A 27,274-nucleotide genomic window follows, 5' to 3' on the forward strand; every position below is an offset into this window, starting at 1 on the left:
GCTTAACCGACTGAGCCACCCAGGCGCTCCTAACTACATTTCTATATTTGTCATAACTCTGCTCAGTAATTAAGCACAATAACAAAGACTATCAATTTTTTTATTGAGAAAGAAGCAGTTACCAACACATTCCCAGACACATGGCCAGAAGCTATTAGAGAACAGGCCCCCACTCCCAGTATCTTGTCTGGTTCTCAGACATTGAGAGCTGTACATTATCTCAAGCCTTGCAAAGTGAAAGGTAATGCCAAAAACTGTAAAATATTAAACAGATTGCAAGAATGAGTAACAGGCTGAAAAATAATAGACCAAACTAAGTTTAAAGAACTTCAAAAGCAGTCTTTGATTAATGTTGGCTACCTTTCAACTACACACTCAAAGATACAGGAATACCTGTCCACATTGGAATGCAGTCTTCCGGGAGTTAAGGGAAAATGACCCCAGGACATCTAAGACAGCTCCTCTCAAACACCTGCTCTGGAGAGGGGGATCACAAGTTGAGAAGCTTACTTAAAGAGAAATGGAGTCATTCACAATTTTCTTTCTTTTTTTTTTTTTTTTAAAGAACAATATTGTACTAAAAGTGAATCTTGAGACTCCCTTTTGGAGAAAAATTCTAATACAAACCTAGCAAGCTTAGCTAATACTAAGAAAGTAAAAGAATTCATGACAGGCGAATTCTCTAGCCCATTGAGAATGTAAGGAAAAACAGTTGAAGCAGAATCTCTGTCATCAAAGTTCTCAATTCCAGGGTCATGAATAAATAACCAGTGAGAATGCAAGCACTTTTCACAAAAAGGATGTTTATGTAGATAGCAATGTATAAAATGCTAGGGCAGCCAGCTCTACTGAACAGATATGGATCAAATACCAAAACAAAGCAGTCCCCAACGAATTCTGCCAAATCCAAGTAGATTTAGCTCCTGAAAGGGAGGCAAATCATGCTCCTGGCCTTCTTACCACAGATTAGAGTTTTCTGCAAAGGTGTTAGCAGACTCAATAGCCAGAGCCTTGCAAATACATTTCAGAGGTGTGAGGTAGTAATCCTTGGATCTTGTTTCAGCACCTACAGCTGGACCGACCACTCCCAACGGGAACCTGGTGGACGAGTGTGATGATGACCAGGCCAACTGCCACAGCGGAACAGGTGATGACTTCCAGCTCACAGGTGCAGAAACCATCTTCATCCCATTGCTGTGCCATTTCAGTCATGTCGTAGTGGAGACCTGCTAGTGCATGTCTGTTCATGTTTGTGTAGCTCCTCACGGTGGCGGCCATCATCAACTGGGGTCACTGCTTCCTTTCCTCATGCCGTCTGCCGCCGCCGTTCGACACAATTATTTTAGCCATTTTCAGAGCCAGAGGCTAGGATTTTCTTAATTCCATAAGAATTTCTCTATGGCTCCATGTGCTAAACTCATCCTCACCTTCAAACCCCCACCCCCCACAACACGTGCACCACCCCTACACAACCACACACTTTAGAATGTTTATTTGCATTTTTGAACAAGGGGAAAATGCTTTGAGTGGAACCTTTACCCCACTAATTGATGAAATTAGGCTTATATTTGAAATGCAGCTTTTAAGTTAGGGTTTTGTAAATCATTTTACATTGAAATTTACAAAGGCAGAATTACTTCTTATTTCACATCAGCAACGACTAGCAAATGTATCAGGGACGGTGTGTGCCAAATACCTCACTAATTAATTTAGAGTATTACTCCATAACATTCTAAAACCCTAAGAGCTACAAAGTGACCTTCTCTTCTACTTGGAATGGCAGAGGAAATATTAGACAAGTGGGGAAATGGGATTGTACCACTTGGAAATTGGCCAAGGCAGTAGGATTTTCACCCTATTGTTGCCAAAGGCACTGTGGGACCTTTATCGCCACTTGGGTCAAATGCAGTTTCATATAGCATCTGACTCTCATTTTAGATTAAACATGAGCCCTTGGATATAGGTCTGTATTTTTAGCCAGAGGTGACTCAGAGAGCCCACATAATTAATTTCCATGGGGGAAACTGAAGGCGTTACCATGTAACTTCATAATAGTGCCATGTTATTGGCTAATGCATTAATGTAAAAATCTGGAAGGAAATGTCCCACAGTACATTTCCAATTACTTCAAAAGCTCTCCTCTGAAGGAGCAAGAGAGCTCGGCACTCAGAATAAGAGGTGAAATGTAGCTCAGAGACATAGTACCATGAACTTGGTTTACATTTAAATCCCAGCTCCTAAGGCTGTCTCCCTCCAAACTTCCAGGCTAATCACTTACAGTCATAGGGCCAATAAATGTTACTATGGGCTTTTGAAAACAAATCTTGTGTGTAAGCAGCCAAAAGCCACAAAAATTAATTAATGTAGACGCATTTTCTTTGTGAGATGTCAAGTTCAAGCTGAAAACCCTACAGCTGATGTTAAGAACAGAGTACCATTCTATGAACCAGGTCCTGTGGAACCTTCCCAGGATTGCTTGTAAACACCCTGACACAGACCTCAGGCTCTTTGTGGACGCTGTCACACATCTGTAGTGAAATTCCTCATAAAAAGGAACGACTGTAGTCATCACAGTATACCCTTTCAATTGCCCTCTTGTGGAGAAGGTTCTTTTCTTTATAAACCCTAAAGTGGTCAGTTAATATTGATTAGAAACAAAGCCTCAGATTTACTTCTCATATCGGAACAACCAACCTTCTCATTTTTGGATCAGTTCATGACTGAATCAATTGAAACTGAACCCTTTGAATGAAATAGGGCAAGTATGTTAGCCTGGAGCAAATTATGTATGCCAAACGAGTAACAAACCACAGAAAATGGGTCATTTATAGTAGAAACACTGACAGTCTTTTAAATGTACAAGGTTATAGTTTATCTACAGCATTTAACATCATTTATTGGTAAGATAGAAAAAAGTTCTAGTTTTTTTTTTTTTTTTACATATTACAATGGCAAAAAAAAAGTTATTTTCTCGAGCCAGCCTGTTTGTCTCAACATTTCTATGAATCAGACATATATTAAGAACTTCCAGAGGTATTGATAATGCCTGCTCTATGCCCCCATCGAAGAGGTGATTTCAGAAGGCATCTCATGTTTCAAATTCATTTATTGCATTGCGGCCAGTTTTGGGTTTTCTTCTTGTTGTTGCTGTTTTTACTTGTTTTGCTTTATGAAGTTACTTGTTCTCCTTTTCTGAGAAAGGGTGTGCTCCTATGTAAGCTTTTCTGCAAGGAGCAAAATCCTCCCTGACCCAGGTATCGCCTTGCATGGAAACAGCTCACATCCTAGGCTCACACACACACCTTGCTCCTTCAGTCACAGGCTTTGCTGACAGAGCCTCAAACTTGGCACGTTGAGTGTAATGGAGCCAAAGTGAAAGCATCCTCACCTTATCCTGATAGGAGGGGGTGTGGAAATTAGGATGAATGCTCTCTTTCATGGTGTTTGGTTCCTTAATGCAGATGGTGTCCCTTTAATTTCTCCTCCTGGGTTGGCTGCTTTGAATATAGTGGCGAATAAGTATTTTAGCAAAATGCTCATTACTTACAAACAACACTGAATTCCAGGTGAACTCTACCAAAATGCATGGAAATGAGGAGAGATTTTGCTCTCCCACACTGCTTGCCAAGGTGAAAATTCACCCCTGAAGTTACTCATTTGCAAATGCTGTTGAAGTCATTAGATAATACAATTAGCTTCAAAGGCACCAGGAGGCCAAATTTCTCATTGGGTCTGTGCGTACCCAACATCAGAGTTTGGCTCCCAACGTATAACAAAACTGATAATCATATCAGTTTTAAAAAGTGAATTTTCACCTTGAGTCTTTCTCCCTTGAGACCACTGGGAACAGAATGCTAATGTATTCTGGCCTCCCTCCAATTCTGCCATTATAGATTCACCTCCTTAACCCATAATATATATAATTCTTTCTTCCTAATGCTTGCCTCATTGAGGCCACGCACACGTGTGACCGCTCATCCAGCGTATTTGCTGGGAAAGCAAGGGTAACATGACTTGGTGCTGTAGTCGATTAGCTCCAAAATCTTCATACCATCCCAAGAGCATGATTTTACGGCTCTCTGATTCATGATCTAGATGATTTCTGCTCTGTGGCAGCTACAGGGTGAAACTAGGACCTGGCCAGAATAGAGATGATCACACATCTTTATTGAATGATCCTACTGGAAGGTGTACAATGGCACCTTATAACCACCTCCCAAACTTTCCCTGATACTCATGAGCCCACCCCATGTCCTTCCCCTGAGTCTGCCCTGGGCTTTCCCTCTTGGGGTAACAAATAGATTATCTCTGATCATAATCTGCAAAACAGATACACATAAGGAGAAATGGCTCCAACACCTTATGTAATAAACAGCAAACCGGTGTTTCCCCTGCACTTAGTGGGTTATAAGCCTCACCTGAGAAGCTTTTGCAAATTCAGATTTAAAGGCCTGAATTTTGGACATTCTGGTTCAAGGAGTTCCAAGGAGGACAGGCGGATTGGCAGCTGCAGTTTCAGCCAGCGTTCAGGTGATTCTTGTGTTTGGCAAGTTCAAGAACACGACTTTAAAACAGAAGTGTAGGGGCACCTGGTGGCTCAGTTGGTTAAGCTCAGGTCCTGATCTTGTGGTTCATGGGTTTGAGCCCCGCATCTAGCTCTGTGCTGACAGCTCAGAGCCTGGAGCCTGCTTCAGGTTCTGTATCTCCAGCTCTATCTGCCCCTCCCTCTCTCTCTCAAAAATAAACAAACATTAAAAAAACTAAACCAGAACCAGAAGTGTAATAATGAGGAGGAGCAGAAAATGGAAGCGCCAGGGTGCAGAAGAAAAGAGGGTGGAGCTAAATCAGCACCTGGTTCCCTCACCAGGAATTCCAAAGTTGCCCCACTGATTGAGAGCTCACAACATTCAGGATATTCTTTGTGCAAACTTCCAGTTCTCTGGGCCTGTGAACTTTTTCTACAGCTTCTCCAAATCACACACTGGGCAGAATATTTGTCCTTGGGAAAAATAAACAACTACAGCAGCAAAAGAAAGGAACTGCTGTCGCCCTCTTAAACCTACGGTTTTCAAAATAGATTGTGGGGAGCAGCCCTACACCGCCCCTGAAGGCACACATCTGAAACCTTGGGAAACTATTTGAAGCTTAAGAGGCCCAGGTCAAGTTTAATTCCCAAGTCACTGGGGACTTGTGGAGGCTTTTGCCCTTCACTGTCACAATGGTGTAGCACGCTTAGCCTGGGAACCAGGGAATGCCCTTGGAACAAAGTCTGAGACTGTCCATACCGCCTGGATGCTTTATGAGCAAATGTGTTGAGTAAAAACTAGTGGTTTATTTGAACTTGCTATCGTGGTGGACAAAATCTAAGTAAAACAAATTACTACAGGCGGAATTAAAGGAAGGATTTTCTGTGGAAAATGTTCGCCTCTAACAGATGTATGCACACATGCAGCATTTCTTTAATGCTTATTATCCCCAATGCTTACTTTTTCTCATTTTTGTCTGTCACTATTTTTGTTTTTCAGGTGGGACCACCGTGCTGACCACAGAAAAACCAACAATAATAGACAGCACAATACAATCAGGTATCCAACAAAACAAAATGGCGTAGATTCCACGTGTGCTTCTCCCCCTCCCCCCCCTCCAAATAGTGCATGTCCGCCCCCCTCCACGCCCTGAAATAGTGCCCTGCGCAGCTTCTTGGTTTCGGTTTCCCCCAAAGTCCTAGAAGAGGGACGCCACGCAGCATCTGGTCTCTAAGCATGAGCCATAAATATTGCTTTCCTTTCATCCACATGTATGTGCAGCCGGGAGTGAGGTTTCCTTCTCCATCAGTAATTGCCAAATGGTGACAATCCCAGCTCCCGACTGAAGGAACTGAGTAACATACTTTGTTTAACGCAGCACATCTAGGACATGGACTGTGTTTGCAAACTACAGGAGAAGGAAATCTCACAGGCAGCAGCCTGACTATTTATTTTCATCACAATTCTGCAAAACCGAGACAGGCAAAGTTTGTCAGTTTTGCCTGCCACGAAGTTGGCAGTTTGACAACAGCGTTTCCAGTGGGCGTGCCACGAAGTGGGGTGCAGGAAACCAGGGCTCTGATTGTGCGGGGGGAGAGCGGCGCCCTCGGGAGCGCCTCCGCATCCTTTTATTCATAGGAAAGCATAATGACTTTTCAAACCCTTGGCTTGCTGTTTATCAGCGGCCAGCGGCAGTGAAATGGCAGCCTCCCCCCTTCTCTCTTTTGTATTTTGTTAGTATTCTGTAAAACTCTTCCCCCCAGACACACACGAAGGGAAATGGTCAGTATAAGCAATCAGAGGTTTTAAATACTTTAAAGTTAATCATTAGAGTAAGGTGACCAGGTCAGTTTTCCAGCTTCTCCCATTTCCTTTATTGAAGCTCACTCAGCCTTGGCCTCCACAGTCATTTATTAATGGGGCGTGTGGTGTATATCAATGTTTCCTCAACAGTATGACACTACCCAGCTAGGCAGAAAGTAGAAAGGACTGCTCTAATTAGTATGCTTCCTTAAAGGACACTGTCACCGTTGACCTGATTAAACTGCAAAACAAACTTCTCTTCACTTGAACTTAACCCCAAGTTTCCCTGTGGTGTGCTCAGGTTGACAGAGTTCTTGCTACCCCATGGCTCAGACACCCCCAACTACGGAAAGGTGAAACAGAAGAGTATCTGTTCACCTAAATTCAGAAAAAACTATAGTCCAAAGTACTTTACAAGTTGTAAAGTATGGCCTCCAGGGGTTGTGCAACCACGCTGGATGGCTGCAGTTGGTCATGAGTGAAGCCCGGCCCCTCGCTTGTTTCCTGACTTTTCTGGGGGCCCTTGGCCCTCTTGGGTGGTTTTCTGTGGAGTAACTGCCGGCTGGCTTTTTGTGACCTTCTGTCATAGGGAAGAGGGCTGAGGTGAAAACATGAAGTTCTAATGATGTAACAAACATATTAACTGCTCTGTTAGTTTTTTCTCTTGCCAGAGAGTTAATTAAAACCACTCTAAGGGGCGGCCGGGTGGCTCAGTTGGTTAAGCGTCTGACTTTGGCTAGGTCATGATCTCAGAGTTCGTGGGTTTGAGCCCTGCGGCAGGCTCTGTGCTGACAGTTCAGAGCCTGAAGCCTGCTTTGGATTCTGTGTCTCCTTCTCTCTCTGCCCCTCCTCTGCTTGCATGCTCTCTCTCTCTCTCTCTCTCTCTCTGTCTCTCAAAAATAATAAACATTAAGGGGCGCCTGGGTGGCTCAGTCAGTTAAGCGTCCGACTTCGGCTCAGGTCACGATCTCGCGGTCCGTGGGTTCGGGCCCCGCGTCGGGCTCTGGGCTGATGGCTCAGGGCCTGGAGCCTGCTTCCGATTCTGTGTCTCCCTCTCTCTCTGCCCCTCCCCCGTTCATGCTCTGTCTCTCTCTGTCTCAAAAATAAATAACGTTAAAAAAAAATTAAAAAAAAATAATAAACATTAAATTTTTTTTAATAAATATTTTTAAAAATTAAAAAATAAAGCCACTCTGAAGTTGCCAATGAACTTGTTTCAACTCCTCTCTCCTCTTGCCTATCAAAAGAGCTAGGGATCATTTAAAAACTAAAAGTGAGCAACAGTTCTAGAGAAAATGGAAATGTATACACCGGATTCCAAAATGGGATAATTCTCCCTGGAGGTGGAAGGTTAGGCATGACTTTGTGAATGCATTCGGTTTGTGCATGAGTTCAAGGGCCAGCCATCTCAGAGGGTGTACTGTGGTCAGAGCACAGATGTACAGATCGAGAACCAGTAAGACCCATAGCGACCACCATCTAAACCAGTTTATGTCAAACCAGAGCTTACTGATAAAGGCTGTCTGCTCTGGTTTTGAGTTCCACTAATGACCTTGGTTTCCTGTTTTTCCATTGCTTGAGTCCTGAATCTGTCTCCCAGTCTTTGTGGATAATGGATAGTCTGACCTTCTTTGAGGAGTTCTGTTCATTGTCACCTTCTGGCTAAACCAATGCTCAGAACAGTTCAGTAGGCCCAGAGTGTACATAAAGTCAGATGCCAAGTCTGATTTTGAGGTGTTCACCCAGTGGTGGGACCCACCTATCTGATAATTTGATCTACACTGTTCTGCAGTTTTCAGATTCTTTGGACATCTTTACAAGCAGCAAACTGAACCCCTGAACTTTCATCTAATCTCATTTTGCTGAAACCATTAGATACTCAAGCAGAGTCTTAAAATTTCATTTTTGTGGATTCTTATCAATATAATAAACTCAGTGGATATATAACATTCATATACTGCCTCGGTTGTAATCAGATGCATAAAAGCCTATTAATGCTTTGCCAGGAAATGATGAGAAACCCTGCATTTTAAATCTAACTCCCCCTGATGAAACATCTCACCCTCTGAGGATCTGCAAACACTCCTATAGCAGCTCAGAGTATATTCCTAACCTCTGATTACATGGGCCTGAGCACCTCCACTTATTTGGACTGAAAGACCAGTCTGTGAGTAAGCTAGTTAACATCCTCAAAAGAAGTTTTGAAAAGCAGATTCTAAAATTAAATCCTTGTGCATATATGGTGCTAATGATTCGACTGTGGGCAAGATAGTTCAACAATTGCAGCTGGTGCGTGCTCACAGCGGCTGTAAATTTGTTTTAAGTTCAGAATATTGTTTCCTGCTATTTTTAAGAGTCAAGAAGGGATTTAGCCAGATTATTCCCAATGAATTTAATGAGAATCATGCAGCCACAGGGCCTGGAGAATATTTTGAAGACGGAAAGGTCAATAGTCCTATATACTTAACTTCATTCATCAATTTGCTTTTTTCTCTTTCTCTTTCCTCTTTTCTGCTTCTGTCCTTCTTTTTTCCTCCCTCAATCTCTTTTTTCTTTCCCTTCCCTATAAATGTTTGTGTATATTTTATGTGTTTAATAGCCTTTCTGGCCAGGCTTGAATTTTCAACATTTTCTCACCCCACACCCCTTGCCACCATATGCATTGATTAAAAAAAAAAAAAAAAAAAAAAAAAAAAAAGAGTATTTCCTTTAAATTAGCAAGATTGCCAGAGATTATATGATTGGGACAAGAAGATGAAAGAGTAGTAAAATACATAACGTTAGAGCAGATTGCCTTGTTAAATTCCTAGGACTGGAAAAAACATGAGAAGATAAACACAGACCACTGAGCAGTACAGCTGCAGAAATGCTTGAGTCCTCCTTTCAAGCAAGGCTGTCCTATGTCCTGGTCATTACCAAAACATCCAACTTCATATATTGTATTGTTATCACCAGAAAATTAAGAGCCAAAATAATGCATGGTGTGGTTTTCTATACTATACAATAATAATTTGATGTATTAACCAGAAATACAACCAGAAATGTGTGCGCTGTAATGGCTTGCTGCCTTCCTACATGCGCATGTCTTCTAAACTACATTTAAGGAGGAAACTCAAAACCACACACATATTAACATTTTCCAATATTAACATTTTCTAACATGAGATTATGCGGCAGTACATTCCAGGTTTGTGGGTGTTGACATCCAAGGTTGCTCAACCATTCAGTCACTGTTCAATGGACTGTAGTTCATCTGCATAATTCAATCTTGCTGCTCAAAAGTGTGGTAAATTTTGGAGAGGGTTTCTCATGCTTTAAGAAGCCCTATTTCATGGTTAGGATAAACTAGACATGAAATATATCACTCCAGTGACACCATAGCTGTGAAATACAGCCCTTTTGCACTAACACAAAGTCCGCACGTTATATGCATCACGTGGCTCACACTAGAGTTACTTTCCCAAACTGGCCCTAGGCACCCTTCCACCCCTCACCCCTCAGGAGGTCTCCTTGTCCCTGGATGGGAGAATCCATCCAGTTCCCTTTTGACAATGCATATGGTGCATTCCTTCCAAAATTCTACATTAGCATTTGAAAAGGGTTCCTTGGAAACTAAAAATGCAAAGTAAATCATCCTTATCTATTCACTAAATCTTCCCATTAAAATCCCTCCTGCCATTGTTAAAGTGGGGGAGGGGCAATGGAGCCCAGGCTCCGAGAAGAAAGCAGGCTACGTCGTGTTAAACGCGGACAAAGTTAAAGATCAAAGCGAGCTAGGATCTCAGGCTGACCCTAATACAACATACGATACTATACCTCCCTTATTGTACATAGGAATTGTTTGAGGAATGTTCAAGATCCAATTGGCGAGACGCCCTGGGCACCTTTCTCTCCGTTTCAATGCTGCCATCTTGTGGACTACCTAAACTCAAGAAGCGGTGACCTTCCTTCATTAGAGAAAACAGCCGCGCTTTGTGTGTTTAATTTTATGTAATGGGGGAGGAGTGGGACTGGCAGAGGCAGGAGAATTTTATCTTTAGGATTATTTTTATTATTCGCTTCAGTTTACCAAAAACAAAATCCAAGCCATTATGATTTCATTTTTTCCATACTTAACAAGAGAAGCTACTTCTAAGAAAAAAAGGAGTTGAGTAAAAAAAGTAAAGCTATGGGGGTTTAAAAAAACACCACAGTCAAATAGCACCTTGTAGAACACACAAAATAAATAATCCCTCTGAGAATCCATTCATACTTTCTTTTTAGATTCCAAAGGAAACACTTTGAACATGAAAAAAAAATTTTTTTTTAATGCGCAGCTATTTAAAAATGCTTTGGCTTTACGTGAACTTGCCTGGGTTTTAAGTGGGGTGAACAATTTACATACACATTTTAAAATTCACTAAAAAAGCAGAAACTTACATTTAAAATTGATTGACCTGATACAAAGCACAGAAGAAAAAATAATCTTAAGAAATGCTTCAGAGATCTGACCTAAAGACCTGAGGCATTAGCCAGAATGGTGAGAATACACATAGCCTCCAGAATGAGACATCCAGCCCAGTCACATTTCTAGACTTTTAAGGTTCACAGGTCAATCTGTACTTAAGATTCTTTTCATTGGTGGATATCAATTTATATAATACTCAAAAATAGAGTATCTTTCATATTAAATATTGTGGACCAAGGGAGAATGCTACGGATGTAATATATATGCCTTGGAAAGTAACCTTTCTGGAAATTTTATGTAAAACCAATTTGGCAGGCAGTCCATAATCTTTTTAAAGCTGGATAAAAAAAAAAAAAAATCCTAAACGTGATTTTGCAAACATTTTGACATCTCCATGCGTCTTTTGAGTTTCCTGATAATCCTGGATTTTGTGGCTTTCCCAGAATTTTCAAACATACGTTAAATTATATAAATTGTGCCTTCTGTGAGCAAATTAAAGGCCTTTCTGACCTAAATGATTAAATTTGTCTTTCTCTGCTTTTCTCTATTTTTCTTTTCCACCCACTGAAGAGTTTCCAACATACGGTTTTAACTGCGAATTTGGCTGGGGCTCTCACAAGACATTCTGTCACTGGGAACATGACAATCACGTGCAGCTCAAGTGGAGCGTGTTGACCAGCAAAACCGGACCGATTCAGGATCACACAGGTAACGGAGAGTTCACTTCAGCCTCATTTCTTTGAATTAGCAAAGGTGTGGCTATGGAGGGTTTCTGTGGTCTGTGGGACCAGCGGTGTTTGAAAAGACTACCATGCGTTCACTCATGCCTTCCTTTCCTGGAATTACCAAGCTCTCCTTTCCTAGAAGGGATGCTTGTCCGCCAAGTGGTAGAGAAAGCTGATTAAATTTGGCAACTGGCTGCCTTTCTGGTAAATAGCAAACTGGGTAAAGATGTGTGAATAAGTACCTGTTTCATACTTTTCCTGAGCTGTTTATGGCAATTTCTTTTTTTTTTTTTTTTTTTTTTTTTTTTATTTATTTATTTTTATTTTTGGGACAGAGAGAGACAGAGCATGAACGGGGGAGGGGCAGAGAGAGAGGGAGACACAGAATCAGAAACAGGCTCCAGGCTCCGAGCCATCAGCCCAGAGCCTGACGCGGGGCTCGAACTCACGGACCGCGAGATCGTGACCTGGCTGAAGTCGGACGCTTAACCGACTGCGCCACCCAGGCGCCCCATGTTTATGGCAATTTCAAGTATACTCAAACAGAAAAGGCTTAGTGAAATGAACCCTATATGTATATAACCCAACTTCAACAGGCACTAAATCACAGGACTCTTATTTTATCCCTATCACCCCTGACTCTGGATTATTTTGAAGTAAGTCCAGACATATGTCATCTCATTTATTTTGCAGCTAAAGAAACAATAAGTGAGACTATTGCTTGCTCTCTCTTGACCCTTGACGTGGAAGTGGAAGAAGGTGGGGTGGGATTCTTATTCTTTAGAGGAAGGTTGTAAATCTAGCCCATTTTTTCTGAGCAGGTGGAAACCTCACCCCACGCCACCTCCTGTCTTGCTTTCCTGCTAAGATTAATGAGGGGCAGAGGGATGGGCTGGGGGTTACAGGGGGCTGACAGCCACTCCAAGAACTTTTTATCCACCGCCATCCTGTTTTCCTCTTAGTCATCTTGTCACCCAGTGTAAAGATCCAGCGACGTCCTACAAAGACCACATATACACACACTCCCATACACAACAGATACAACCCACCGACTTCTACCCTACTCAGGGAGACTTACAGGACTGTTCACTGAAGAGGTGGCTTCTCAAATGATACCTTTGAGGGGCATTTTCTGAGGCTGAGAAATCTCATTAAGCAAAATTGCCCCATGCTAGGGCTTTGGGCCAGTGGGTCAGTGGGCCAATGGACGGGCAGAGGGCACTTCATGCCTCTCACATTTTATTGTTCACTTCTTTTCCCCCAGTGAATATAACCATTAAGTAGGTTGAATTGGCCGCCTTCCACCACAGCTACCTCTTTTCCTAATGAGAATGACAAGGAAATTGGATAAAATTGGACTCCTTCAATTCTGAGACACTTTCAATTGAATCTTAAGACAAGCAGTTTTAGAAAACTTAAAATACTTTGACTGTAAATGGCACTGTACATATAAATGGCATCAAATTAACCAAATGCAATTAGCTGAAATGAAGGCAGTAATGGTGGAAAAATTGATGCAAAGTGAAGCAAAATGGCTCAGTAGGATCTGACATTCAAAGGAGGTTAAAAGCTATGTTAGCCAGAGACAAAAGCTAAAAGGCTTGCAGAAGTAAAGTGCTAATTGAGAAAATGAAGACAGAGTTCCTGACCCAGAACTGTGATAAAACCCCTGAAAGGGAAAAATATCAACGCTTTATGTGTTGGAGTATCAGAAAAGGAGGGCTTGTCTTAGATTAACAGCTGAGAAGTGTGATTCCTTCAGAAGGATTTGTCTCTTTTGTTCTCCCAGACACCCAGATTTACCAGGCCTGCCCTGAAGAGAAAAAGCCTCCTGTAGCACTAGGAAGGCAATCATTTGCTGAGAGAGAGGGGCGAGACTGATATCTGAAAGGCAGGAACTTGTTAACATAAAAATCCTACACGAAAAGAGCCTACACCCAGCACACATGCACATGGACCGACATTACACAGTATTCCGCACTTTGCAAATCAGACCTGGAGATTTCTTTAAATTAGCAATATCTAGGTAAAATATCCTGCTGTTCAATTTTGAATTTTTTCAAAGAAACCCACGTGGTTTTCTGCAGTTGACTTCTAAGAGGGAAGCTATGTACCTCCTTAAGGAGGATTCCTGAAGCCCGTCATCTTCCCTGGTTCATTGAACAAGGGTTGTTTGAGGAGCTCTATTACTTTAGATTAGATGCTGAACTGGACACTGGAGATTCGGGAATAAAGGAGGGTAGCCCTGCCCTGAGGAGCTCACAGTCTGGTTGCAGGTGAGAAATGATTACTGTGCTGGCGTGAGGGTGCCCCAAGGTGGGGGTGAGCAGAGACAAGAAAGGTAACACAGGGGATCAGAGAAAGCAGTTCTGTCCCGGAGACTGTCTGAGCTAGGATGGCGTGTGCAGACGTGGAGGAGGGATGGCAGGTGGTATGGTTGGGCAGGTTCCTCTGTGAAGCAGTTAGATATGTGGCAGGGGGGGTGTGTGGCCTCGGGTGTCACGTGAAGAAGTGAAGAAGCTAACGGTAGTGAGGAGCCACTGACAAGCTTTGAGCAGAGGAGTGACAGGAGCATGTTTTTAGAAGACCACGGTGCATCGGGGCAGAGGTCATGACAGATTTCTCAGGCAGCCATCTTTCCTCTATCCAAGTCCAGTTTTCTCCTTCTTTCTTCCACCTCTTCACTGACTAGCCAAAATAAACCTCTTGGACTCCATTAGTGTGCTTCCTCTCTGCAGCATCTCTAACTTCAGTATTTTTCCCTAAGATGGGCATGTTGGGCACAGAGGCACGATGGGTGTGTTTTCTACCTGTCCCTGCTGGTAGACTGATACCCTACTCACCTCAGGGAAATGACAGTGTCACACAGATAGGGTAAAGTAGTGGGAGAAAACAAACCCCAAGAGTGACTGAGTTCCCTTGGTCATGGGAGCGCGCCACAAAAACAGTATCAAACATACTGCTGGAATTTCCACCCTCTTCGTATTTCACCCGTTGGTTTCATTAAGAGTGTTTTGGTGCAATCTCATCTAAGCAGCCAGGTGATGGAAGCAAGTTGCCCACTGATGCATCCACCTGGACACTGTTGATGCAGGCGAGCAGATACAAGGACATGCCCACATGTGCACAGTGAAAAAGTATCTCACAAACACACAAACCCCTTGGGCAGCAAACAAAACATCCTGCTGCCCACTGAGGCCCAAGCGTCAGATTCGCACTTACATCAGGTGAAGCGTTAGAGTAGGTATTTCTATTTGCAGAGCAAACAATGAAACATGAGTTGTGTGTATAGACCAGGTGGTGGCAGGAGGAAATGTTCCCACTGGGGGTAATTAAAAGCAAAGCCAAGAGTAAGTCCTTGCCGCCCGGCAAGTGTCTACGCTGCCAAAATGGCAAGTTCTAATAAGCCTCAAATATGCAACCTTGCCTCTCCTTGAACCAGAAGCCCACATCAAACAAGAGTGGGACTTGAGCTGAGATTCAAGCTCTCAGGTGTATTTAAGGAATTTATAAGCCATTAAAATAAATGAGGAAAAAATCATCTGACTTTGTGGGAAAAAGAAGATGACTAGATTATTTGGAAAAACTGCAACTTTATTATTATCAAGAAGCTATAGTGACCTAAGTATCCTCACCCAGCTGAAATGATAAATAAGAAAACATCAAAATATGTTCCATTTAATGTCTGTGTTCACATCAGTGCTGCTGAAACTATTCTAAAGTTGCATGAAAGTAGGTCTGCCCTCTGCTTTCAGGGTGCTTGCAACGATGCAAAGGCCAACTGGAGTCACAGCCTAGATCCATGTGACAGTGCATTCCAAATATGTAGCATCCAAATTAATGCTGCTTCACAGCCTTCTCCCAATTAAGCATCCACTCACAGAGGCTTGGAGTGCAGACCCAGTTGCCAAAGAGGTTCCCCAACAACAGCACACCGCTCCCTTTCCACTGCACATTTGGGTTCTTGGTGCTTAGCCTAGGAGAGAAGGTTTGAGTCACGGAACTGGAAAGAAGAGGTAAAGGATTCATACATTCAGCCACTCTCCCTAACCTGGGTTTTTGTCACAGCAGGAGATGGCAACTTCATCTATTCCCAAGCCGACGAAAACCAGAAGGGCAAAGTGGCTCGTCTGGTGAGCCCCGTGGTTTATTCCCAGAACTCCGCCCACTGCATGACCTTCTGGTATCACATGTCCGGTTCACACGTGGGCACGCTGAGGGTCAAACTGCACTATCAGAAGCCAGAGGAGTATGACCAGTTAGTCTGGATGGCCATCGGACACCAGGGAGACCACTGGAAGGAAGGGCGTGTCCTGCTCCACAAGTCTCTGAAGCTTTATCAGGTATGCCCCTTTCCCTTCCCCGGGTGGGAGGGCAACTCCTTCAGAGACACTGAGATAATGTTGAAAATCATGGAGAAGAGATGTGGGAATTATTCCAAAGATGATTTCGGGCATTTCCCGAACCTGGGATTTCGCTGCAATCTCAGTAGCTTCGCAGTCTCCAACATTATAGGAATAGAACCAATTTGCTGAGAAAGAGGAGAATGCTACTTTATAATCTATTTCTGGCTGCCACAATGAACATTCCTTTTATTTGGTGCTTTCCCCAGTTTAACGTTTTGAGTTATAAAAAGAGAGTGTTAGAAGTTTGATGCCATCACCAGGCAGTTAACATAGATTGATGATCGAAGCGCACGCTTACGTGAAATCTCATGAATTTAATTTATGTGCCATAGATTGAACTGAACAAGCGTTTGTAAACACTGCTATTCAGGACCGAACATTTCAATACTGTGAAAATGATTTCATTTTGTTAGGTGATTTTTGAAGGTGAAATCGGAAAAGGAAACCTTGGCGGGATTGCAGTGGATGACATTAGTATTAATAACCACATTTCACAAGAGGACTGCGCAAGTAAGTGTGAAGTGCTGTCGAAACCAGACGCACTTTCCCAGGGCACAGTTATTTTCACGTGATGGTGTTTGTCTTGCTCATTTAGACCTAGAATTGCAATGCAGGCTATAGGCACATCCTGTGAAGTGCAAATTTTGATGCAACAGGGCATAAAATCAGGTCAGTTTATCTTTAGCTACGTCCTGTCCTAACCCAGTTCATTTAGTGTCTGATTGTACCTGCAAAACCACATAAATAATGTGGAATCCAAAAGCCGTAGCTCAGAAGAAAGACTCACAGTTTACAGGCTATATATACCATGCCAAAACATTTTGATGAAAAGTGGAAAACTCAGACATCTGGATAATTCCAAATATCTGAGTCTATAAACAAAACAGCAGGCCGTTGAAAATTTTGAGCACAGTGAACTTAATTAAGGTTACATTTTTAAGGAATCATAGAAGCTATAATTCTTTGCTTTATTACAAATAAGTAGATGTTTCTGACTCTGAAAATAGTGGAAATGACTCAAGAGAATAAATGAAATTTTGAGACTTTGCCTAGTATTACAGTTTATGGTTTTTATTGGTCTGGATGTATAGATGAAAGTTGACATAGAAAACCAATTCATATTCCCTGGTTCTTGATATGTAATTATAAATAGAATCACTAATGGCAATGTAATAGCACAGTAATTAGTCTTAAGCTCCATTTGCTACACTTAAACTTTTGCTATATATCATATAATAGGATGTTAATTATAACAAAATGGAGTAAGCCTACTGGGCAAATTTAAGACAAAGGGGGCCTGTTGGCTGTAATGGGTTTTTGGTCATTTCAGCAATTTACAAAGCTTTTAATATACAATATATTGAATATATGTAATCCTAAAGTGGCAATAATTTGATATGGTCAATTAAAGAAATTAGGGGAAAAAGAGCAGTGAATAAAGATCTGCTTCTTCGTGCTATGTAAGGAAATCTATTTAATGCCACGCTACTTAGCAGGTCTTCACAAGAAATGATAAGACTTAATATTTCAGTTGCAATTACTCTACAGATTGGCCACATCCAAGTCTACACTGTTGTTAAAATATGTATTTCAGGGGTGCCTTGGTGGCTCAGTCGGTTAAGCATCCAACTTCAGCTCAGGTCGTGATCTCACGGTTTGTGAGTTCAAGCCCTGCGTTGAGCTCTGTGCTGCCAGCTCAGAGCCTGGAGCCTGGTTCCGATTATTTGTCTCCCTCTCTCTCTCAAAAATAAACATTTAAAAAAATACGCATTTCATGCAGTTACACAGGCTTTCCTATTCCAAGATGAGAATTATATTTTTAGAATGTAAGAGTAAACTCCCTAAACTAAGGAAAAGAAATCAAATTTAATTCCATTCATCAAGTTTTAATGGACTGCATATTGTATGCAAAGCAGCATCCAAGTGCTCCGGTGAATATATAGAGGGATTGAGACAATTCTGTGAGCATTTTTCTTTTCATGTGACTGGTCCACATGGCTATAGTTGTTATGAAGCAATGTACTCAGAAAGTCACAACTAATGCATTGTCAAAATATTCTATGTTGCTGTCACAATAAAAAGATGTCTAAGATAACTGTATAATTATTCATCAAATATATATCCTTGAATATTTAGCTATGGATGCTATGAGACTATCAACTATTTATTACTTATCCACACATTTATGCAACAAATATTTATTGAGGCACCTTTTATGTTCTGGACACTGTTGTAAATGTTGGGAATATAGCAGTGAATAAAGTACTCAAACTCCCCACCTCCTACTCAAAACCACATGAGCTACTGGGACTCTTTTCCAGAGGGTTTTGTTTGTTTGTTTGTTTGTTTGTTTGTTTGTTTGTTAAGACACAGGACACAGTCTCTTGCCTCAAAGAGCTAGGAAGCAGTTATCTACAAAAGCACAGGATGGTAGCCATATGCACAACCCCACTACTGTTTCCTGTTTTCATCAGACTTCTCCCCACACTCCAGATGCCAAAACCATCACCCTCCACTCTTCTCTTCAAAACATGGATAGCTGTGCTACCTAGATTTTGATGTGACACAGATATCCTAGTCATCTGACATTGCCCCTCTATTGATCTATAGTTATGTGGTAGGGTGGGATTAGACTAAAAACTCTCAAGGAGATCTAGCAGAACCATTAGTGTGAAGAAGGGGTGTGTGTGTGTGTGTGTGTGTGAAGGTTTATGTGGTTGTGTGTATCGAATTTTGTTGGCAGTTCAAATATCTCTTTCAATTTTGTTTAACTTGTCAGAACCGGCAGACCTGGATAAAAGGAACCCAGAAAATAAAATTGATGAAACAGGTAAATTTTTCTTGCTGACCAATTTTTTTTTTTAATTTACTATGGCTTTCATGGTAAATTTTATGAAGCAACTTTCTGGAACGTTAGTGACCTGGTATATCAAAGCAGTTCAAATAAAATAAACGTCTCTGCCCATGGAGCTGCGAATTGTCACAGAGTGAGTGCTCTCTTCTAAGCTGTCTGGAGGTCTAGGGAAGCCATTGAGGCAAGTCCAGCTTGGGGGAGTGGCTGAGCCCTGGGGGAGCGTGCTCGCCCTGCCCTCCCCTGTCTGAGCTGGAGGAGCCCCTAGAGCATAACTGTGTGAAACACTCTCACTTTACAACTGTAGAAGTAGGAAACCAGTAAAGACCATGACTTACCCAGAGATCAGTGCTAATTTTCATACAGTAATTTGAAGCCAACCTAAATTCTTGTCTGGTTGATATCCAGACATGATCTTTGAGGACTGGAACCCAATTTTTGTGATAAGCTGTTGTGTTCAATCTGTTTCCCTCCTCCTCTTCATGGGACCCCTAACTTTGTGTTAATGAAGACAGTGATGAGGATGAGGATGATGATGATGATGATGGCAAGGATTTATTGAGGACCTAGTATGTTCCACACACTTTACATATGTATCTTCTATGCTCTCTAAAGCTTATTTATCCCCATTTTGTACACGAGGAGGCTGAAAAACTCAGATCAGTGACTTGCCTTTAAGTAGCACGGTTAATTGGGTGGTAGCCTCGGATCTTACACGGATTAATCTGAAAATGTATGTTTTTCTTGACTACTTTGTGATCAAATACAAGACATTTGATCAGAGTTGGGCCTTGCATACTGCTATTTTATTTCTAGAAGCTTCTGTACCTCCCAGCCAGCAGTTGTGGATTGATGGACACTTGCCCCGGAATCACTCACAGCTGCTGCCAGCATTTCTGTATCCTACACATTAGCATAGGCACCTGTTGCCCGTAGAAATGTGGACTGGCTATAGTCAGACTTGGACTTGATAGACACAGATAAATATGGCACTATACTATGACATTAGTAACATTAACACCCAGCTCATTCAGCTTAGTTACACAGCCCACCACGCTGAGATGTAAACTTTATTAGAGGTTGTTTCAAAACAATGTTTCAAGGGAGAGAATATTAATATGCCCCAAGGCTTGTTTTCCCCTGTTTAGGGACTTGCATCTCATATTTTTAGTTTTCTTTGATTGGAATCTTTGTTGATCAGAACACCATTAAGTAAACACTGAATGTTGTGCATTAACATTTTAGTCTCATTTCTAGTACCACATAATTAGGCTCAGAGCTCCCATGTTAATAATTTTTCATGTTCCACTCTAAAGAAAACATTTCCCCAGTGACTGAACTGCAGAGCAGTGTGACTGTCTCCAGTGAAACCACCAAGGCTGCAAAGATGCTGATTATTAACTGTGTTCTATTCAGCACAACACAGACACGGTCTCTAGCTCTGAGCCATAACCCATTTGAAATGTCAGCAGCAAGCATCCCCTTTGTCCTGAAAGCTCTCTCCTTCTTGAGTGAACCCACGGTGGATTTGGGGGGAATCTGTTTGACTTGAGGATTTTACATGTGGAGGAACAAACACGTGTATAAACTGTGCCCAGACTCGCTGGAAATGGTGCCACGTGAAAGGGCAGCTTGGAAGATTTCCTTGTGCCTGGTTTGGGGATCAGGCAAACACACAGGTCATGGTCAAATCCCCTTACTAGCCAAATGTGTGACTAAGCATTTTGCAGAGCTTGATGACCACATGTTTGGCCAGGGACTGTAAACACAGATTGTGATCTAGCACAGATGGTGGGCTGTGCAAAATCTGAATTCGATTAGAACATAACCCTCCCTGTATGTCCAGAATCAGTTGTTTCCATGTACTGAGCTATCAGAGTCACAGCACCGACTCCCCAGAACTCTCCCCTCCCATACCTCAGTTCTAAATCTTGGTGTTTCCCGCACATGGGGGAGCCAAACCCCACTTCAGAGATTGCCCGCGGGTCCTTGAGAGAGGACAGACGAAACTGGAGTGTGGGATTTGCTTTTTTCTCTCCTTTTTGTCTCTTCTGTTCACTTTCATCTGGTATGTTGGCATTGCTCATGGGGCCAATTGTTCTTTTCCCCTAGGGAGCACCCCAGGCTATGAAGGCACAGGAGAAAGCAATGAGAACATCTCCAGGAAGCCGGGCAACGTGTTGAAGACCTTGGATCCCATCCTCATCACCATCATAGCCATGAGTGCCCTGGGCGTCCTCCTGGGTGCCGTGTGTGGGGTCGTGCTGTACTGTGCCTGTTGGCACAATGGGATGTCCGAAAGAAACTTATCTGCCCTGGAGAACTATAACTTTGAACTCGTGGATGGCGTGAAGTTGAAAAAGGACAAACTGAATACACAGAGTACTTATTCGGAGGCATGAAGGCAGACAGATGAAAAGACGAGTCAGAGAATTGAAGGGGAAGGACGTAACTTGAACGTGCTGGGGAACTGTTTGTTGATCTCTCTCACTGTACAGGCTGGGAAGTGCGTTGATGACGCTGAGCCAGGCTTTTCTCAGGAGCATCCATGAGTACGGCCGACAGACATGAACAAGTTAGCTGTGTTCGCAATCGGAATCATGTACAGTCAGCTTTTTTCTGTTGGTTTCATTTGAATAATCCAATGCTGGTGTTGAGACCAAGTATGAATGACTTAATGATTCATTTCGACTCTCCCTCTCCATTCTCTCTCCTCTTCCTTTTATGGATTCTTTTCAGAAACTGTGCAAAATCCAAGATGCTGGCACCAAGTGTATTCAGCGGGGCCCTTTTGATGGACATGCTACCTGTAGCCCAGTGCCCAGAATCTATTAGAATAACTGCACTTCAGTGGACTCCTGAAGCTGTACTTGTGTATAATTGCCCGCGTCGTGCATAGGCAAAGAAGGGTTAGGATGTTTTATGTTAAAGTGCTGTAGCCTCAGTACCAGTATAGTGTGTCAGCTCTGTTTACAAAGCAATACCGTCAAATTTTCTTGATGTTTTCCAGTGTTGTACTAAACCTCGTGCTTGTGAACTCCATACAGGAAACCGTGCCATCACCAAACACTGCTGGCAACTGGGTGTGCTGCCGACAACCGCAATGAAAAATCCTTGGCACTGGCTAGTCTATGTCCTCTCAAGTGCCTTTTTGTTTGTACTGGTTCTCATTGTGTTACATTAACAACCTGCTCTGTTTCTCGCTGGTGAAAGCCCTACTCTTTAATCAAACCCTGGTGGCCCACTGACTAAGAAGAAAGTATATTTTAGTGTGAGATGTCAGCCCCTGGGAAGGCAAGGGCTCCGAAGATTTGGCAATGTGGCTTAATTGTTCTGCTTTTTCCGTAGTTCAATTTCATGTCTCTTGACCCTTTTGTATAAAGCTGCAATATTCTCTCTTATTGGTCTTTCATATGGAATGTATTTTCAAATGTAAACTCTTTCTCTCCTCTCTCTTTCTCTCTCTTTGTCTCTCTGTCTCTCTGTCTCTCTCTCTCTCTCTCTCTCTCTCTTTTTTCTCTCTTAGAATTTAAGCATTTGCCATTGTCCAGAAAAGAAACTTGCAGCTTTAACCTGCTGGTAATGGCAAGCAATTTTGCTAGACTTTATGTTTAAAAATAAATAAATAAGGGAAATTCCTAACTTTGCCCTCCAAAGTCTAACTTTGGTTTTCTTGTTAACTGGTTAAAGTGACAGTATCTTTTTTCCTTAAACCATTTGTCTGTCTGCTCCAATCAAAATGATCTGAGATAGAAATGTTTGCATTTAATAGAGTGAGAAGCTGAGGGAGAAGGAATACTAATTGGCTTTTAAGTGAGACCCAAAGGAAGGACTGAATACAATTCTCCAAGTATCCAAAAATATGAGATTTTTACATCCAAATATGCAAAATGACCCTTGAGAACCCTCTTGTTTTGCTATTGAATCAGACAAGGAAAATGGAAGAAAGAACAGTTAATTTAAGAAAGTGACTATAAATCCTGGTGCCTGGGGGGAAGTATTTTAAGATAATACGGGGAAAGAAAACAAGTAAAGTCAAAACAAATCTTTAAAAACATCCATTCAGCAGCAACGCTGAAAAAACAGACTTGAATGAATGCACCTAGAAACTTCCAATGACTCACAAAGAAAAAGCCTGCCTTGGGACTGGTAAGAAGGAAGCCTAGAACCAACAGCACAGAGCCGTAAATATCTTATCAGGCAGCATGCGAATTAATCCAAAGAAGCTGTGGTTGTTTCCCGTGTATTTGTATCAGGCCATGGTGTATAGAACTTTTAGATTGTCCTTCCTACATTGCCCTGGGTCTCTTTCAGACGCATTTGTGGGAGTCACATTTGCATCATGAATGGGTCAGTCCATTCATCTTGGTTTAATTGGATTATGAATGCCTTTTGTTTCCAGGAAAGTATTGATCACTAGGAAAAAAGAATAGATTTTTATCCCCAGAGGCATTCATTCAGTTGTTACAATCATACCAGGATGAAAGCACCAAGATGTGTTTTTGTTTTTTTGCTTTTTTTTTTTTTTTTTTTTTAAGGCAACAGACTTAGAGTTGTCCTTAGTCAAGGAAAAATGATACTGCAACTTTAAATTTTAAAGTATCTTGCACTGATAAATATATTTAAAAATTATATGTTTATAAAGTTATTAATTTGTAAAGGCAGTGTTACAAAATGTTCAGTTTATATTGTTTTAGATTGTTTCGTAATTTTTAAAGGTGTAAAATAACCTATTTTTTCTTTATTGAAATCTATAAGACTTTCTGTAGTAAAATGTTTTCATTTTACTGGTATATGATTGCTTCATGTTTTGTACCATCATAAAATTTTGTGCAAATTTTTTTTACAGAAATTTTTATTTTCTATGACAATATGACGCTTGTAAATTGTTGTTTCAAAATGAACAGCGAAGCCTTAACTTTCAATGACATTTGTATTCTCAGACACTGAGTAGCATAAAAACCACATAGAACTGAACTGTAACTTAGATTCCAAACTATGACTACTACATTCCAAAGAAACAGTTGAATTAAACATTTTCATAAAACACCCACACCTGATGGCTTTTATTATATTAGCTTTGTTCTTGTTAAAGAAATTGGTATTGTGCCAACATTGAAACACTTCCAAGATTTTTTAAAGTTCTTTTTCTTTTCAAAATTTTATTTTTCAAAATTTATTTTACAAAGAGAGAGAGTGAGCTGGGAAGAGGGGCAGAGGGAGAGAGAGAAAGAATTCCAAGCAGGCTTCACGCTCAGTGCAGAGCCTGGCATGGGGCTCCATCCCACGACCTGAGCTGAAATCAACAGTCACTCAACTGACTGAGCCACCTAGGTGCCCCTAAAGTTCTTTTTTTAATTTTTAAAGTATATCCTAATTAGGAGAGAAAGTTAAGAAGACATATACCAAAGTAGAATACTGACCCAAATTAGACACTGTCCGGATATAGGAATATAGAATTTAGCCTTATACACAGAAATTTTTCAACCCCAAATCTTATGTCAAATGCTCTTTATTCCATTTGGTAAATCTTTTTTTTTTTTTTTTAATGAAATTCACAAACATCTGTTGGTAAGTTTTGTTTTTATAGAAAGTAGGTATTAAACTGACAGGGTTTATGCATGTGCCTATGTAGGTGTAAGGCAGTGTTAAGCATGGCATTACAACTGGCCATTTGCTAATTCTTAGGAAAGTTTCTATTCCATCTGGGACTAAAATAATAGTAATAGTAATAATAATGACAGCAACACGAAAGCAAGAGAAATGTTAAGCCAAAGCATGCTGAGTATGACTCTTTACAAAACTTCTTCCAGCAACCCTACTGTCCACAGACCAACAATTCTTTGTTTATCTATAATACTTTGATTGTAGGGAAATTTGAAAGCATAGGAACTTCTTGAGAAGTGGGCTGTTCTGTATAGCTCTTTGCAGGGAACCAATATTCCTGCTTCTCTGGACATTTTTGCCTTTTGCATCTTCCAAGATTTATCTAAGAATAAGACATTTTCCCTACTGAGGGAATTTTCAAGTCTCTCTGCTTAGAAGAGAGAGACAGAGCTGGGTAATCACTTCACCGAAGTTAAATTCTACCTACTTTCAGGGATGTTTCCAGAAAACATGATGACTGGCAAGTGTCTATCAGAATTCATCTAGAGATGCTTTCTGAAAAATGCTAAGGGCCCTCAATTAATATTTTCTCTGTCTCATGTTTGAGAAGGCCTTAAACATAGATGTTTTCACCCTGTGTCACCCCTGGTTAGCTGCTAGGCTATGTCCTTCTTACTGGGTGTAATGAGCTACATCACTCTATAATACTTCCCAAAGTCAGGAATTAAATGTATCATAAGGGTTGAAACACTTAAAAACATGAAAATTATTTATTGTTTCATCTCCTGTCTTCCCTAATTACTTATTAATTGCCACTCGGGCTGAATTACACTAGTTCTTTTTGGAAATCAAATGGATTTTGTAACATTCCATAATATTTCTGCTTCCCAATGGTAATTATAGCTGTTGTGTTGCATTAAAAAGCAGTTCTGTTAAGCATTAGTTCTATTTCCCTAACCTATATCCACTAAGGGATCTTTACCAGCTTTTCAACTTGGAGGTTGAGAAAGGGAGTAAAGGGAGCCCCAAAGTAAGTAGAACTGAGCACCAAAAGTAGGTAAGACTAGATTAATAACCTTTTTAAAAACCTGTCCAATGAAACATTGCAAGATGATTCAAATGAGAGCATCACATTATCACATTGCATGCAATGTGTTAGCAATAAATGTCCTTTGAACCAATCGTATCATTTTAGGAGGAAAAGAGTAAACTCCACTGCACCAGAATTTTCTATGGTGATGTCATTGTACTGCTTTTTATTGAAAGCATTACCTATTTTCACAGCAGCTCTTTGAGGTAAGGTTTGCAATATTATTCCACCTTATAAATGAGGAATCCAAAGTTTAGGGAGGTTGAATGATGAGTTCAGTGTATCTCTAATCTCATCTCCTCTTCCTTTGCTCCTACCATCTCACAGCCCTGCATTTTCTTGCAAGGTGCTTGCATAGGGCCTTGCTACTCAAAGTGTGGCCCAAGAATCAGCATCAATAGTGGCATCACCTGGACACCTATTAGAGCTACAGAATCTTAGGCCATACCCCAGACACACAGAGTCATTTTAATAATATCCCCAGATAACCTGTATTCCCATCCATTTAGGTTTGAGAAGTGCCAAAATAGTCTTCAGTTAATGCTGAGCCAGGTGTGTGAAAGTTTGCCTCACTTCCAATAGTGATTTTGAGACACTCAGAGATGGGGAAAATACACATGCCTGCAGGTTTCACAAAGCACTTTCCAGATGAGTCGGAAAACAGACTGGATGCAACCTGGAAAACAGAAAGTAAAATTAGCAAATGGGCAATCCCACTCAGAAGCACGATTGCTCTGGAGGGACCTACACATACATGGGCTTTTCTGAGACTGCAGAAATAGTGCTGATGAAGTATTTTGCTGGGCAAAAACTTTAAAGTGCTACAGAGCATAGCAAATACTCTACTCATCAGAGTATAATCGGGGGTGGGGTGGGGAAAGGAGGACCCATTTGTAAAGAGCCAAATCCTCCTACCCAAAAGAAGTTGCCTTATTTATTCAACACACACAGTTTACTACTTTACAAAGATGTTAAAATCCTGAATGGTAAAACTAGACTGAATCCTACTTGATCTTCCTTTGATGATTTCTAATCTTATTCCTTAGGGTCATCTGTACAGCTGAATGGAATGGTACCTATTATGATATAAGAGCTTAAGAAATGCGTAACACTTATAGCCAGTACCTACTGGTATCATTGCCCTGTTCGTGGTGTTAGGAAGCTGCTTGCTCTGGTAGAGTGTGATGCTGGGATTGGACATGCTGTCCTGTGAGGAGCTGTTGAGTCTCACCCTTGTGCTACTCAAATGAAATGTCTTGCCCAGATGGAAAGCAGGTCCTGGTCCATCATGATGCTCCTTTCAGGGATTCAGACATCCCCCCTACTCCATCATTTCTGACATGCACTAATGCCACACCCTTCTTCAAGGCCTGATCATCACCCTGACAGGATACAGTGCTGGCAATGCTAACAATGCTAACAATCTTGATGTAATCCAGTCGGGAAACTGTACCATTGTTAACTTGAGCTATCCTTTCTCTAATTTTGTCCAATTTCTGAAAATCATTGATGTTGATTAAATTGCTTCTTGACTTTGAATATGTGATATCTTTGAAGCAGATTCAAATCCTCAGGTTTTTGTTTTGTTTTGGTTTTGGTTTTTGGGGGTTTTTTTGTTTGTTTTTTGGGGTTTTTTTTGTAATTCTTCTGCTGTGATTCAAGCCCTCCATCTAAAAGGATCTTCTTTTTGGAGTCAAACATAGTTTTTGTTACATCAGCTTCTAATTCTCTATGTATTTAAGTTGCTGTTAGTTATAAGGAGAAATACTCTTTCTGGCATCCAGATAACAAATCATCCCTTTGATTTAATTTCATCTAT

General features: G+C 41.3%; 1 protein-coding gene across 4 annotated transcripts in view; it reads left to right on the forward strand.

Annotated features, from left to right (window-relative positions):
* The window catches only part of NRP1 (neuropilin 1), a 138,431-nt gene extending 114,620 nt beyond the window's left edge, over positions 1 to 23,811 (forward strand). Inside the window, exons 11-17 of one of the 4 annotated variants that reach the window (XM_019465170.2) lie at positions 1,064 to 1,168; positions 5,526 to 5,585; positions 11,347 to 11,484; positions 15,570 to 15,844; positions 16,321 to 16,417; positions 18,687 to 18,737; positions 20,871 to 23,811. In XM_019465170.2, the coding sequence (XP_019320715.1) occupies positions 1,064 to 1,168; positions 5,526 to 5,585; positions 11,347 to 11,484; positions 15,570 to 15,844; positions 16,321 to 16,417; positions 18,687 to 18,737; positions 20,871 to 21,160 (1,016 nt within the window). In that variant the 3' untranslated portion in view covers positions 21,161 to 23,811. The remainder of the gene's footprint in view (positions 1 to 1,063; positions 1,169 to 5,525; positions 5,586 to 11,346; positions 11,485 to 15,569; positions 15,845 to 16,320; positions 16,418 to 18,686; positions 18,738 to 20,870) is intronic. The other 3 variants (XM_019465173.2, XM_019465174.2, XM_019465172.2) reach the window with 3 other exon arrangements.
* Positions 23,812 to 27,274: the final 3,463 nt, after the last annotated feature.

Source organism: Panthera pardus, unplaced genomic scaffold, assembly GCF_024362965.1.
Source record: "Panthera pardus isolate Hobbes unplaced genomic scaffold, ASM2436296v1 HiC_scaffold_6, whole genome shotgun sequence".
NCBI lineage: Eukaryota > Metazoa > Chordata > Mammalia > Carnivora > Felidae > Panthera > Panthera pardus.